The sequence below is a fragment of the Balaenoptera ricei genome, chromosome 6 (assembly GCF_028023285.1).
Source record: "Balaenoptera ricei isolate mBalRic1 chromosome 6, mBalRic1.hap2, whole genome shotgun sequence".
Lineage (NCBI taxonomy): Eukaryota > Metazoa > Chordata > Mammalia > Artiodactyla > Balaenopteridae > Balaenoptera > Balaenoptera ricei.
The window spans coordinates 86,266,788-86,278,994 of record NC_082644.1 but is presented as its reverse complement, the minus strand read 5'-3'; the positions used below and the strand labels follow the sequence as shown (position 1 = coordinate 86,278,994).

The 12,207-nt window shown below is 51.8% G+C and overlaps 2 protein-coding genes across 5 annotated transcripts; both read left to right on the top strand.

Annotated features, from left to right (window-relative positions):
• Positions 1–109: 109 nt before the first annotated feature.
• FAM221B (family with sequence similarity 221 member B) lies at positions 110–6,774 on the top strand. 2 transcript variants are annotated; one of them, XM_059926483.1, is made up of 7 exons: positions 110–758; positions 2,324–2,975; positions 3,124–3,267; positions 5,574–5,684; positions 5,851–6,048; positions 6,240–6,359; positions 6,508–6,774. In XM_059926483.1, exons 2-6 carry the CDS (start codon positions 2,324–2,326, stop codon positions 6,341–6,343), a joined length of 1,209 nt encoding a protein of 402 aa, XP_059782466.1. In that variant the 5' UTR covers positions 110–758; the 3' UTR covers positions 6,344–6,359; positions 6,508–6,774. The 2 variants fall into 2 exon arrangements, with proteins under 2 accessions (XP_059782466.1, XP_059782465.1); XM_059926482.1 differs by having other exon boundaries at positions 6,240–6,774.
• A 3,087-nt stretch (positions 6,775–9,861) lies between these two features.
• Positions 9,862–12,189, top strand: HINT2 (histidine triad nucleotide binding protein 2). Of its 3 annotated transcripts, none has more exons than XM_059925056.1 (6): positions 9,862–10,169; positions 10,358–10,429; positions 11,364–11,504; positions 11,602–11,706; positions 11,810–11,882; positions 11,992–12,079. In XM_059925056.1, exons 1-6 carry the CDS (start codon positions 9,945–9,947, stop codon positions 12,003–12,005), a joined length of 630 nt encoding a protein of 209 aa, XP_059781039.1. In that variant the 5' UTR covers positions 9,862–9,944; the 3' UTR covers positions 12,006–12,079. The 3 variants fall into 3 exon arrangements, with proteins under 3 accessions (XP_059781039.1, XP_059781037.1, XP_059781038.1); XM_059925054.1 differs by having other exon boundaries at positions 9,893–10,169; positions 12,003–12,189; XM_059925055.1 differs by lacking the exon at positions 10,358–10,429 and having other exon boundaries at positions 9,980–10,169; positions 12,003–12,189.
• Positions 12,190–12,207: the final 18 nt, after the last annotated feature.

Genomic DNA, 12,207 nt, shown 5'->3' with positions numbered 1-12,207 from the left:
AGCCCGCCCCCGGCCCTATTCTATTGGTCTCTAACTTGGCCCTGCTGGGCTCGACGACAGACCCCGCCCCAGCTCCAGCTACCAGAGTCCCCGCCTTTCTCTCCCCAACCGCGGAGCCCAGATGCCCCCATCAGATTCTCACAGACCCCACTGACCACCCCACAGACATCTCATAGGAACCCTACAGAGACCTTCATAAACCCAGACACTCACGGACGTCCCCACAGATATCTGCAGACCCTACCCAGAGACCCTCACAGAGTCTTACAAAGATCCCGCAAAACCACTCACAGAGATCCGGCAAAACCCCATTAAAAGAAGTGACCCTCTAGGTTTGTCCCCTCCGGGTCAAATACATACCCCTCAGGAGACCTCACTCACCGAGGAGGTGACCAGACTGCTGTTGCCACGGAGACTACTAGGCGTTCCGGTTGCCCTGGTGACGGATCCTCCACTCCCGGCCAGGGTTCCAGAGGCTTCAGTCAAGACCCTTCCTCATCGGCCCTGGATCCTCTCGTCCCTTCCCCTCCCACCCTTCTTCAGAACTGGCCAGAGCTCCTTTGCGATTTTCTGCAGGTGTCCAAGTCCCCTCCTCAAGTTGTGACTTGCAGGCAAGTCCTCTCAGCACACAGCGCCTACAGCCAGGGCTCGTCCACAACCACAAGCGCCTTCTCTCCCTCGGGGCCAGTACTTCCCGTTCCCGGCTTCAGACAAGATCCTGACCTAAGGACTTGTAACAGCCGAGACAAAGCCCAGAGGTATGTAGTCTCTCAAAAGGCCCCTCTTCCAAATCCTCTTTCCATTCCCTCCTAATACCTTCCTGTCCCTTCCCACCTCAGTCCAGCCCCCTCCCATCCTCTACTTTTCATCCTTATCCTCTCCCTCCCCCGTTCCTCCACTCAGTTCCCTCCTTCCCTTTTCCCTTTCCTCTCCTCCCATCCTCTGGTTCTTCACCCTCAGGTCCCTTTATCCTCTTGCTGAATGTCTGGCCATCTTCCTCCCCATCATCCTACTCTCCCCCTGCTTTCTGACACAAACTTCCCCTTTGGAAAGGCCCTGATGAGTTTAAGAAATGATAAATATAGTATTTCTGGAGCATGGACAAAGGTAGAGACCAGGGGAAGGTAAGGCTGGAATCCTTAGGCAGTGTTGCAAATGATGACAGGCCTTGAATGTCAGGGCCAAGAAATTTGGACCTAATACTTAGGCTGAGGCACTGAGTGTTAATTTTTAAGCAAGGGAATGCCGTTGTTGGGTTGCATTTTAGAAAGGTCTCACCTGGGTCATTAAGGTGGACTGACCCCTTTTGGACATCCTTCCAAGATAAATTAGGCACACCCCACTCCCCACAGCATCCTGGGCTTACCCCAGCACAACACCAACTCGTTGGTATTGTCATTTTGGCTAACCTGTCTTCTTCCCAGATTCTTTCAACTGAGTCCAGTACCTGAGTAAAAGTGTTAAGATTAGGCTCTTTGTAAAAGTTACCTAAATCAATGAAAGAATGGGAAAGTGGATTAATATGCTGGGGAAGGCAGCAGAGGGGCAAAGTTATTACATAGTCCAGGTAGAAAATGATGAGAACTTGAACAAAATTGGAGAGAAAGGAGAGAAGAGAATGGATTTAGGGGATATTTAGAAGATAGGAAATATAGTCCTTGGTGCCCATTTTAAGATGTAGGCTGAGGGGAAAGGAGAATTCTAGGATAATTCTCAGAGTTCAGTTTTGATGCCCTGTAGGACATCCATTTAGCAATGTCCAGCAGACAGTTGGGTATGACTGAAGTACAGGGGTTTAAAGAGGTCTGAGCTGGAAATATGGATTTAGGAGTCATCAGGTGTCATCAGCATACAGCTGGAAGTAGCTGAAGCCTTGAACATGAATGACATCACCAAGGGGTGGAGGAGGGGCCCCTAGACAAAACTAGACTGTGGTCATGGCATCCTCCTGCACTCTTGGGAGCAAACCCCCACTTTGGCTTGGTCTTCCCAGTCTCTAGAACTCCACAGCCTGACCTCCATGGTCCTAAGTTATGCCCAGAACCCTGCTCTTGGACCAGCCAAGATGCTATGTTAGGACCCCTCCTCTGCTACCATCTACTGATGGGATTCTGACTGCTTCAGCCTTTCAGTATGCGATATGGAGTCTAGGCACATGGGTGAAGCTCCCAGCACCATACCCTGGCCCAGAGCTCATCTGGCTTCCCCCTTATATCTCAGGTACACTGAAAACTTTATCCTAATTCCATAGCCCCCTGTGAATCCTGACTTGCAGACCCTCCAATCCCAACCTAATGAAACGTGTACCCTATTCTACCACTAGATGGAAGCAGACAAGGTCACAGAAGAGCCTCATACCACCATGGATGCGGAAGAGAGCCTTTCTTCAAAGGACCCCTCTGCTGAGGACTCACAGGAGCCCCCTATCCCTGAAATCCCCTTAGAGCCTGCCCTCTCTGAAACCCCTTTAGAGCCCCTTGCCTCTGAATCTCATATGGTGCCATCCATTTCCCAGATCCCTTTAGAGACCCACACCTCTGAAACCCCTTTGGAGCCTTCCATCTCTGAGATTCCTTTAGAACACTCTGCCTCTGAGGTCCCTTTGGAGACCCCTACCCCTGAGACCCAGTTGGAGACTCACATCTCCAAGGACCCAGAGAAACACCTTACTTTTCAGACCTCATCACTAAGCTGTGTCTCTGTGTCTTCCTCTGATTATCTGAAGGAAGCCTTCTCTGAGTCTTCCTCCAGTGAGGGCTCATGGACAAGGAGGTCTATCCAGACCTCTGAATCTGAGAGCGTTCCAAAGCACTCCCTTTCAGGCCTTCCAGCCCAGGTCCACCTGGACACATCTGCAAAAGATGGGGAAGAGGAAGAAGAGGGAGAGAAAGGGGTGGCTGCCACTGACAGCACTGCTCACGCAGCTCAGCCTGAACACCAGCTGGACAAGAAGAAGGGGAAGAAAGGAGTCAGCCGTAATTGCTCCTGCCCTTTCCCCCTTTCTCATCACTGTCTTCGACCTGCCCCAGGAGGAGGAGATTGAGTTACTCTCTGACCTGGCCCCTTCTCTTAGTTTTGGGGCCTCCTCACTTCCCCTTAATTACTCAGCCCCTTCCTCCCCAGGTTACACCATCCACCCAGTGGTCCCTGCTGAGCAGGCAGACCTGGTGGAAGTGGCTAAGGCAATGCACAAAGGGAAGTTTGGTGCTCAGGTGAATTATCTTTTCCAGTGGGAGAAGGAGGCAGCCCTGAATGCCATCCAAACAGGTGAGCCCAGGCAGCCTTTCAGGGGCTGGTGACAGGCCCATGGCCATCCTCCCATCCAACAGGATCTAGGAACTGCCCGTTCAATGGATAGCCCTGGTGGAAATGGCAATGCCACCTGCCTGGAATCTGGGAGGGGAGCAGGCAGGTAGGCCAAGGTAGATGAGGGTGGATGCAGACAAAAAGTGGGGATATTCATATATAGACAGGCAGGAACAGGTGGCTGAACGAAGGCTCAGATAGCCTGCACCAAACAGATCCTAAGGCAGAGATGGCCCAGGACCCTGGACAGTTTCCGGGTGACTTGTTGCTCTGATATAGCAAAAGGCCTTAGTCCCCTTGGTGGAACTCCATTAAAAGGCTGTCATGGGGAATTCCCTGGTGGTCCAGTGGTTAAGACTCCGCGCTTCCACTGCAGGGGACACGGGTTCAATTCCTGGTCAGGGAACTAAGATCCCCCGTGCTGCACGGTGTGGCCAAAAGTTTAAAAAAAAAAAGGCTGTCATCACTGCAGCCCCTCAAGTAGAGTCTGAGGTATAACTGCCATTCCCCTGCTTCAAACTCCAGTCTTCTTCATCTGAAAGGTGGGCAGTGACTCCCACATCAGTGCTTGAATTTGACTCTCCAGGCCCTCAGGCTAGGCCTTGATCTATGGGCACTAACACTTGTTCACCTCTGCACCTCACCTGTTCCTGCACTGTATCCTGCTACTCTGAACAGAGTTCAGAATTCCTCTAGTGGAATCCTGGCCCCTGCCCACCCGCATTGTGACTCGGCCTAAAATCTGCCCTTTCAACCAAGCTTCCCTGTTGCAATGGGGCACTAATACCACAGGCTGGCAGTATCAAGTCAGAAGCATCAAAGCCAAAAGCCACATCTGGACAGGCTTAAGATCTAAGAGACCATGGGAAAGACAAGAAAATCTAGTTTGACAGGCACAGAATTGTGGATTGTGGTCCTGGCCAGAGTCAAAGACCAGAGGACACTAACTCTTTCTTATTCTCCTTATGGAATTTCAGGGCTTTGCCTGGAATATGGAGTCTCTCTTCCCTCCTAAAGGAATTTGCTCACTCACTTATTCAGTCAAGCATCTATATTCTCTGAGCACCTATTTTGTGCCAGGTCCTGTGTTAGGACATCGATGAAAACACTGACCCTTCCTTGGAGGAACTCACGGTCTAACGAGAATACAAGTGAACAGTCCATTATAATGCATTGTACTGTGATAGGAGTAGCATGAGAGCCACAGAAGGCAAGAGGAAGGGCCCCTAGACAGACAGGAGAAGTCAGGGACAACTTTCTGGTGGAGGTGACAGTTCACTGGAAACTTTAAATGGGAATAAGAGTCCTAGAGCTAAAGGCCCCACTCCTTGGGGACTCAGGATTCTTGGCTCAAAGTTGGGGTACTCTCAGCTCTCACAGAGGATGAGAAACTGTGAGTGGGAAATGCTCTGGTTCTCCTCCCACATTTACTCAGCACCACCCTTGCCTTGTGGTGAGACCGACCGTGAAGCCAGACAGCTTCAGATCTCAAGGGTGGTGGCCTCTTGCTGGTGCCTGCTCTCAGGGATACGTCTTAGCCTCAACTTCCTCTCCATGCCTCCTTTCTTAGCCTCACAAGCTTATATTTTTGCTTTTCACCACTCATGACTTCTGGCCTCCCCCTTTCTCCTGACCCTTGGAGAGCCACAGGCAGCCCTTCTCAAGTTCATAGAGGGTATTAGTTCAGTAACACCAGGAACGCAGAAGGGAAGTACGAAGGTGTCAACCTGGAGAAGTGAGAGAAGCCCTCCTCCTACCTCCTGGCACCAGGGCTGCCCCACTTCCTCCTCCTCTTCAGGTCCCTTAAATACTACGCTCCTTAGGAGCCAGTCCCCATCATCTACTCTCCACGTGGCCCATCATCTTCCCTTTCCCTCACCTTAGACACTTCAAGGAAACAGAGCAAAGGTGGACTCTAATGTTGGGAGGGGAGGAGATGAGAATCCCACAGTCGCAGAGAATTCAGCGAGATACATGTTCATCGTCAAACAAAATTTCACGTATAATCTTCCTGCTCAGCATTGAAGACCGTCTTCAGTTCCCTCTGACAGGCTGACACAGATGGAATGGATCCTAGGGTGGGGAGGGATCTGAAGACACTTGTGGGGCGATGAGAAAACCTTGAAGAGTAAAGTCTAAAGGGGTAGGGATGAGGACTCGTGGGTAGAGATAGATACACATGGGGGGAGAGATGAGAACACCTTGGGGGGAGCTTAGGCTATTTTTTCTTCTTACTTTTCCTTATTACTCAATCCCTCCACACCCAGGTCTCTATATTGGCTGGCGCTGCCCCCATTATCTATGGGACTGTTTCCGGATTGGGGATGAGTCCAAGTGCTTTTGTGGACACTTGTTGAGAGAGCACCAGATCATCTCAGGTGTGGAGTGATAACTGTCCTCTGTCATGTGTTGGGATGTATGAGAGCAAGTGTGTGTGTGTGTGTGTGTGTGTGTGTGTGTTGGTTTGCGGGAGGGAGTTGACATGCGAAAGCCACACCCTGTCAGGTGCTGGTCTAACCCTACCATCCATCCCCCTCCTCACAGACATATCCGTGCCCTGCAATGTGGGCCAGTGCCGCTGCCTCATGTTCTGCTTTATCCCATCACGCCCAGAGGAGGTGGGTGAGTTCTGGCTCAAGAGACGGGCCACCTTTGACCCCAGGGCTTGGAGAGCCCAATGTCGCTGCAAACACAGCCACGAAGACCACGCAGCTACCAGGTCCCATTCCTGCAAGGTCAACGGTACCTTCCAGAGCAAGGGGAGTGCAGGGGTGGGCATGGGTCGGGATAGGTTGCAAATAGTTCGGGGATGCAGATGGGGAGCTGGGAGGAGAGACCTGGGCTTGCGGTTGGTGAGGAAGAGATGAGAATGTAGTCAGCCCCTGGGGAAGCCCCAATACCCTGTACTTTTCTTGGCTGCCCCCTTGCCCTAGGCTGTTGGTGCAACTGCTTTGAGTCTAATTTCCTCTGTGCGGCCTGTGACTGGCGCTGGGAAGAACATGAGACTTTCTTTGAGACTGAGGAGACCCAGCAGTGAGGAGGGAGGCCTCACGGTGAGGGGGCAACCTGGGGTAGAGGCCCACTCCAGGGTCTGTAATCAGAAGGCCAGGCAGGAAGGCACTCCTGCCCTCAACCACCCCATCCAGGACTACTTCACCCCTCCCTCCTGCATCCCATACCCGCACTGGTTTCCACCCCCAGGAGCAGATTATGTGCCTTTTGCGGAGATGCCTACCCTCCGAGAAGCCATCATCAACAACTCTGACTTCGAGGCCCTCCAGGAGAAGGGGCCCTCTGGCCGTCCCAGCTCCCACCCTAGTCCCCCTGGGCTCCCTAGCCCATACAATGTCCAGCCTGGCCCCATATCTGACCCCTGTACCTGACCCTTTCACCTCTGCTCTTCCCTCCTCCAGGGACAGACACCTGGCACAGGCCTCTGTGAGCCTGGCCCAGATCAGCAATAAAGGGAAAGCCACTGGAATCTGACTGGCTCTGTATGAGGCAGATAGAGCCCGGCCCGGGGTAGACACCCTAGGACCTTGGAGTTGGCACCTACAGGGGGTGAGAGAGAGCACCAGGCAGGAGAGAGGCCGGATCCAGCCATCTGCCTCCACTGCACCCACGTTCAAACTGCTAGCTCTGGCATCAGGAGGAGAGAGTGGCTTCAAGGAAGCCAAGGAGGGAGGGGATTTCAAGAAGGAGCAGTGATGTTAGACACAGATAGGGGCTCCAGTAAGACAAAGACTGAAGAGTGTCCATCAGGTTTTGCAATCAGAAGGTCTTTGGTAACTTCAGAGGGTGCAGCTTCAGTGGTGCAGTGGACCAAACAGCAGTGAGTGTGAAGGAATTTCTTTAAGAAACTTAGACGAAAGGAGCAGGGAAGAAGTCAGACAATATCTACAGGGGGATGTGGGGTCAAGGAAGCATTTTTTATTTAGGAGAAGGGGAGGGGCCAGTAGAGAAAAAGACCTTGAAGGGTACAGAAGAGAAAGATGCCTCGTGAAGCCAGATCCCAAAGATGGAAGGAGAGGAGAGGATGGGGTCAAGGCGAAAGTGAAGGGATTCACTCTGGACAGGAGAAACACCACTTCTTGAGACCAGGAGGAGGAAGGAGGATGGAAGAAAGGATGGAAGAAAGGATGGGGCCTTCACTGAGCTGCAGGGAGTAGGATCTGGTGGAAGTTCCCCTGTGAAGTAGGAGACAAGGTCAGTTGCTGGTGGGGGAGGAGAGGGATAAGAGTGGGGGGTAGGAGACAGGAAGAGAGGTGAAGGTTTGGGAAGGCTAATGAGGGAAACTGGAGAAAAACCTAATCGGTGGGCAATTAGGGATTCAGGTATAGTTGGAAGCAGAAACCTAGTTAGAGAAGCAGAGAAGCAAATATTTAGATTAATGGGTGGTGATGGGAAGGGTATCAGGGAGGATGATCAGGAAAATAATGCAAAAGAAGGCTTGAGGATGTGGAGGGAGCTGACCATACAAATAGGAAAGGAAAGTGAAGCCAGGAAGCAATTGACAGATTAAAAAAGGGAACAGTCAAAGGAACAGAAGTCTCATGAGGTCCAGTAGCAGATGTAGTGGTAGGGATCAAAGTACCGGAGACAGTGGCCAGAACCCGCAAAGCGCTGCAGCTTTCAGATGAGAGCAATTGCAAGTGATCACAAGAGCCTGGAGTGGAGAAGACTGTGGGCTAGGGGCCAGAATCAGTGAGTGTTGGGGATTGACTAGGAAGCCCATTGGTGATTCTTATGGGGAATAGGGGTTTCTGACACTAATGAGCTCTGTGATCTTAGACAAGTCACTTTCCCTCTCGGGGCCTCTGTTTCTGGATCTATAAAAAAGGATAACCTCTGTGCTACCTGCCTCTATGAGAATCCAAAGAAATAACCAGTTTCAAAGTGTTCTGTACTCACCTACCGCTCCTGGCTGGTTTCCTCTTCCCAGCACCTTTTATCTCTTGCCCTTCTCCAGAGCAGCTCTAGGGGCTGCTGCTGTCCCAGAGTCACACGACAACGGCAGCCTCCAGGGCACAGAAAAGGCCAGTGTACATACCCTCACGTTTAGGGAGGCCCTCTATTATTCCAAGGAAAGGTATGCAACTTTGACTGCTAGAACCCCTGGGGGAAATCACAGGGTCAAATGTCTGTCCTTTGGAGGAGAAAGGACTCTCTAACAATAATATGGCTATTCAAAAGAAATAATTACTATCTCCAGAAGTAGAATTTCCCATTACTGGTTATTATGCAATTAGCACCATGGTGACCTCTCAGTAAAACCAACTCAGCTAATAGTCAACAATAAAGGAATGGTTACTGTGATAAACTCATTCAAGAAAGTATTATGCAGCCATTACAAAGTATATTTACATAGACTATGTAATAATATGGGAAATTGACTGTAAATGGAAGAATAAGAATATAATATGTAATACATATGTATTATATATTATGGAAAAGGAAGTGAAAGAAAACACCAAATGTTATTCATTCCACAAATAATTATTGAGCACCTATATATGTCAGGCCATGTGCTAAAAAAACTAACGATACGGTGGTGACTTTTCTCCTGTGTTAAACCTCAGACTAAAACTTTCCTGGTGTGAGTACATTAGCATTTTGTGACCCCATTTTTCTGATGTCAAAAAATATATATTCCAGCAGAACGAAATATACTTCTAACCTAGCCGTAATACATTTCCCTTGTCCTTCAAACTCGCCCGGCTCACTGAAAATGCCAGACACGGAGCTAACCGTATCCCATACTTTTTCTGATTAGGAAAGAACATTGGATACATATTCCTTTGCTTATTAGTCGTGCAGCAAAAACAGGACACTCCTGTCCCCGCCCGTTAAAAAAAAAAAAGGAAAAGAAAAATGCAAAAACCGCCCGGAAAACAAACTGCAGAATCTTTAGTCTTGGAATATTTTAACAAGCACATAAACTAAGGAGGAACTGCCCTCAGATGAGTAAGTTAACATCTTTGAAATGGTCAAGGGGCTGAAACTGTCCTTGTAGGGAATAATGCTGGGTATCTATCCCACCAGTTAAAAAAAAAAACAAAAAAAAAACCGGCCCCATTCACCTTCAGGCCAACCCGCCCGGCGACCTCCACCCTCCTCTTTCTTCCGGGACTCCTACCGCCTGGAATTCCAGGGGGTAGTGGTGGTTCCTGGGGCCAATAAGCGCGGAGCGGCCCCTCTCCGAACCCCGCCCTCCTCCTGGCCAAGGCAATGAAAGGGTCCACAACCTCTGAGCCTCTGCGCGGCAGGTGACGGAGCACCGCCCCCTTCCTCCCAGCCCACCAGTAGGGGCCCGACCCGAACAGGAGGAGCCAATACGATAAAAGCCCCACTACACCCCCGCCCCCCGAGCCGCAACCTAAGATGGGTCGGCCTTGTGTTGTGAGCCAATTGGAAGAAAATCCCACCTCCAGGTCTCTCAATCCTTCCAATGGAGTGAGAAACTATCTCACAGCGCAACTAGCAAGGGGATCCAATCGTAAAGGAACTTTCACTCTGACTAGAGGACGAAGCCAAAGGAGTAGAAAATTCGCCCTCGAGTTGGCACAAGAAGCCAATGGGATGAAAAGATCCCGCCTCTACCGTGGCGGCGGAGCCAGTGGCGTGCCGGGCCCAGGAGCATGACCCAATGGGATGATGGGGTTCGCTCCCGGCCGCGGGCGGAGCCAATGGCCGCCGCTCGCCGGCTCCCCGCCTCCCCACCTCGGCTGGCCACAGAGCCCGAGCGCTGGCCGGGGTGGGAGGTTTCCGCGGCCGAGGGGAAGATGGCGGCAGCCACGGTGCTGGCCGCCGGGCTGTGCGCGGCGCGCCGGGCGGTGGCGGTAGCGGGGCCGCGGGGGGTGCAGGTGAGAGGTGGCCGTGGGGCGAGGAAGGGGTCCCGCGGGCTCTGACGCCCTCCAGGGCCGGGGGGCGCGTTCCTCCCCGGCTCGCCCCGGCCTGCGCAGCCCTGCGGCCTCGCGGGGCCGGAGCCTTGTCCCTCCCGAGGTGCAGGCTCCAGGGCTGTGCGGTGAGGTCACGGCAGCCTCTCTTAAAGCCTCACCGCGAGAGAAACGAACCGGCGATGAACGACGCCCTGCACAGGCCCGGGCACCGAGGTGGACACAGGGTCAGTGCAGCGTCTGCCGCCATCTCCCAGCCGACCGAACGCCTACTCTGGGCAGCTCCTCAGTGCCCCCTGCGGGACGTGAGCTTTTTCTCCTGGGAGCCAGTCTTCTGCCCCGTCAGACTCCTGGCTTTCTACTGAGCACTAATGCTAACTCCCCTTCTTCTTCCTCTTTGCCACAGCGACTCAAGGGGTCAGATTCATCCTGTCCCTTTTCCCCACAATGTGACATCTCTGACTTCAGCCTTCTCTCAGTCCCTGGGAAACTGGGACTTCCCTACCCTCAATCCCCAGGGGCTGGGGTTGTGTTCACTCAAATGAACTCCTCCCTCCACCGATTCAGGGGACTGGAGTGAAAATTCACAGTTAAGAGGTCAGATGTGATACCCAGACACCTTTGTGTCAAACAGGGCAATTGTATTAAAAGCTGGATAAGATAGTTAACACGGCTTAAAGATCAGAAAACAAGTAATGAAAGTAAATGGAAACTTATTAACAAGGTGAGAGTAAATGGAAAGAGCTCCAAGTAGTCTTAAGAGATGATGCAAACCACCCCCTTTATATTTGAAGCCGAGAGAAGGGATTTATCTAAGGTAATTCAATAGTGAAATAGGAACTTGGACCTAAGCCTCCAGGTTCTCATTCTGGATCCTTTCCCCTGAACACTGCTAGATTTCCTCAACCCTTTAGGAGCAGGAATCAATTGCACTGCTGAATCCTGCAGTGAAATCTGCCTGTTACCTGACCAGGCCCAGCACTATCTGGCCCTGTTCTCTGCTGCTGATGCTCTGAAAGTGAGGAACTTTCCCTTTGAGTGGGAACCACTAACAGGTTCTTAGAAGGGTGAAGTTAATGGCCAGCCTCTGCCAGCCCCAACTAAGTACATGAGACAGGTATTGCCAGCTTCCTCCCTTGGGTGTGTCTGACCCACCTTCAGGTCCGAGGAGCTGCAGCTGTGACTGATGGGAATGAAGTGGCCAAGGCCCAGCAGGCAGCTCCTGGTGGGGCAGCCCCAACCATCTTCTCCCGGATCCTGGATCGAAGCCTCCCAGCTGACATTCTGTATGAGGACCAGCAGGTGGGGCGCCCTTAGGACCCATCCCCTTAGGAATTTCATAAATACCATCCAGCCTGTTGAAATAACATGGTGGCCTGTGTCCTGTCACTGCTCCCAGTGTCTCGTATTCCGTGATGTGGCCCCTCAGGCTCCTGTGCACTTTCTGGTCATTCCTAAGAAGCCCATTCCTCGCATTAGCCAGGCTGAAGAAGAAGATCAGCAGGTGGGAAGAAAAGGGCCAGGGTTGGCTGGGGGAGCCCTGTACTCAGCTAGAAATTTTGCTCCCTGTAAATGAAGCCACATGTCTCCTTCCCCTTTCCGTGTAGCTTCTAGGACACCTTCTCCTTGTGGCCAAGAAGACAGCAAAGGCTGAGGGGCTGGGAGATGGATACCGACTTGGTGAGTGACGTTTGGCCCTTGAGCCCCTCACCTATGAATTCTCATACCTACCCCTCAGTATGATCTTCATTCTTTGACCTTTCCCATGATCCTGACCCCCTAACCCAAGCTCCATTTCAGTGATCAACGATGGGAAGCTGGGTGCACAATCTGTGTATCACCTGCACATTCACGTACTTGGGGGCCGACAGCTCCAGTGGCCTCCAGGTTGAACCTACCAAATGACCAAGGATCTCAGACTTGGATGCTTGGATGGGGGTGGGGGAAAACGGCACCCTGTAATGCTAATAAACTTGCTCTCCCTCAATTCTGGATCCCTGTCTTA

Bases quoted from the DNA above. Each gene is read 5' to 3' on its own strand.
- FAM221B (XM_059926483.1), top strand. From the start codon at position 2,324: ATGGAAGCAGACAAGGTCACAGAAGAGCCTCATACCACCATGGATGCG. The intron at 3,268-5,573 runs GTGAGCCCAGGC...CTCCACACCCAG, and splicing joins CCTGAATGCCATCCAAACAG to GTCTCTATATTGGCTGGCGC. The intron at 5,685-5,850 runs GTGTGGAGTGAT...CCCTCCTCACAG, and splicing joins AGAGCACCAGATCATCTCAG to ACATATCCGTGCCCTGCAAT.
- HINT2 (XM_059925054.1), top strand. From the start codon at position 9,945: ATGACCCAATGGGATGATGGGGTTCGCTCCCGGCCGCGGGCGGAGCCA. The intron at 10,430-11,363 runs GTCAGTGCAGCG...ACCCACCTTCAG, and splicing joins GGCACCGAGGTGGACACAGG to GTCCGAGGAGCTGCAGCTGT. The intron at 11,707-11,809 runs GTGGGAAGAAAA...CTTTCCGTGTAG, and splicing joins CTGAAGAAGAAGATCAGCAG to CTTCTAGGACACCTTCTCCT.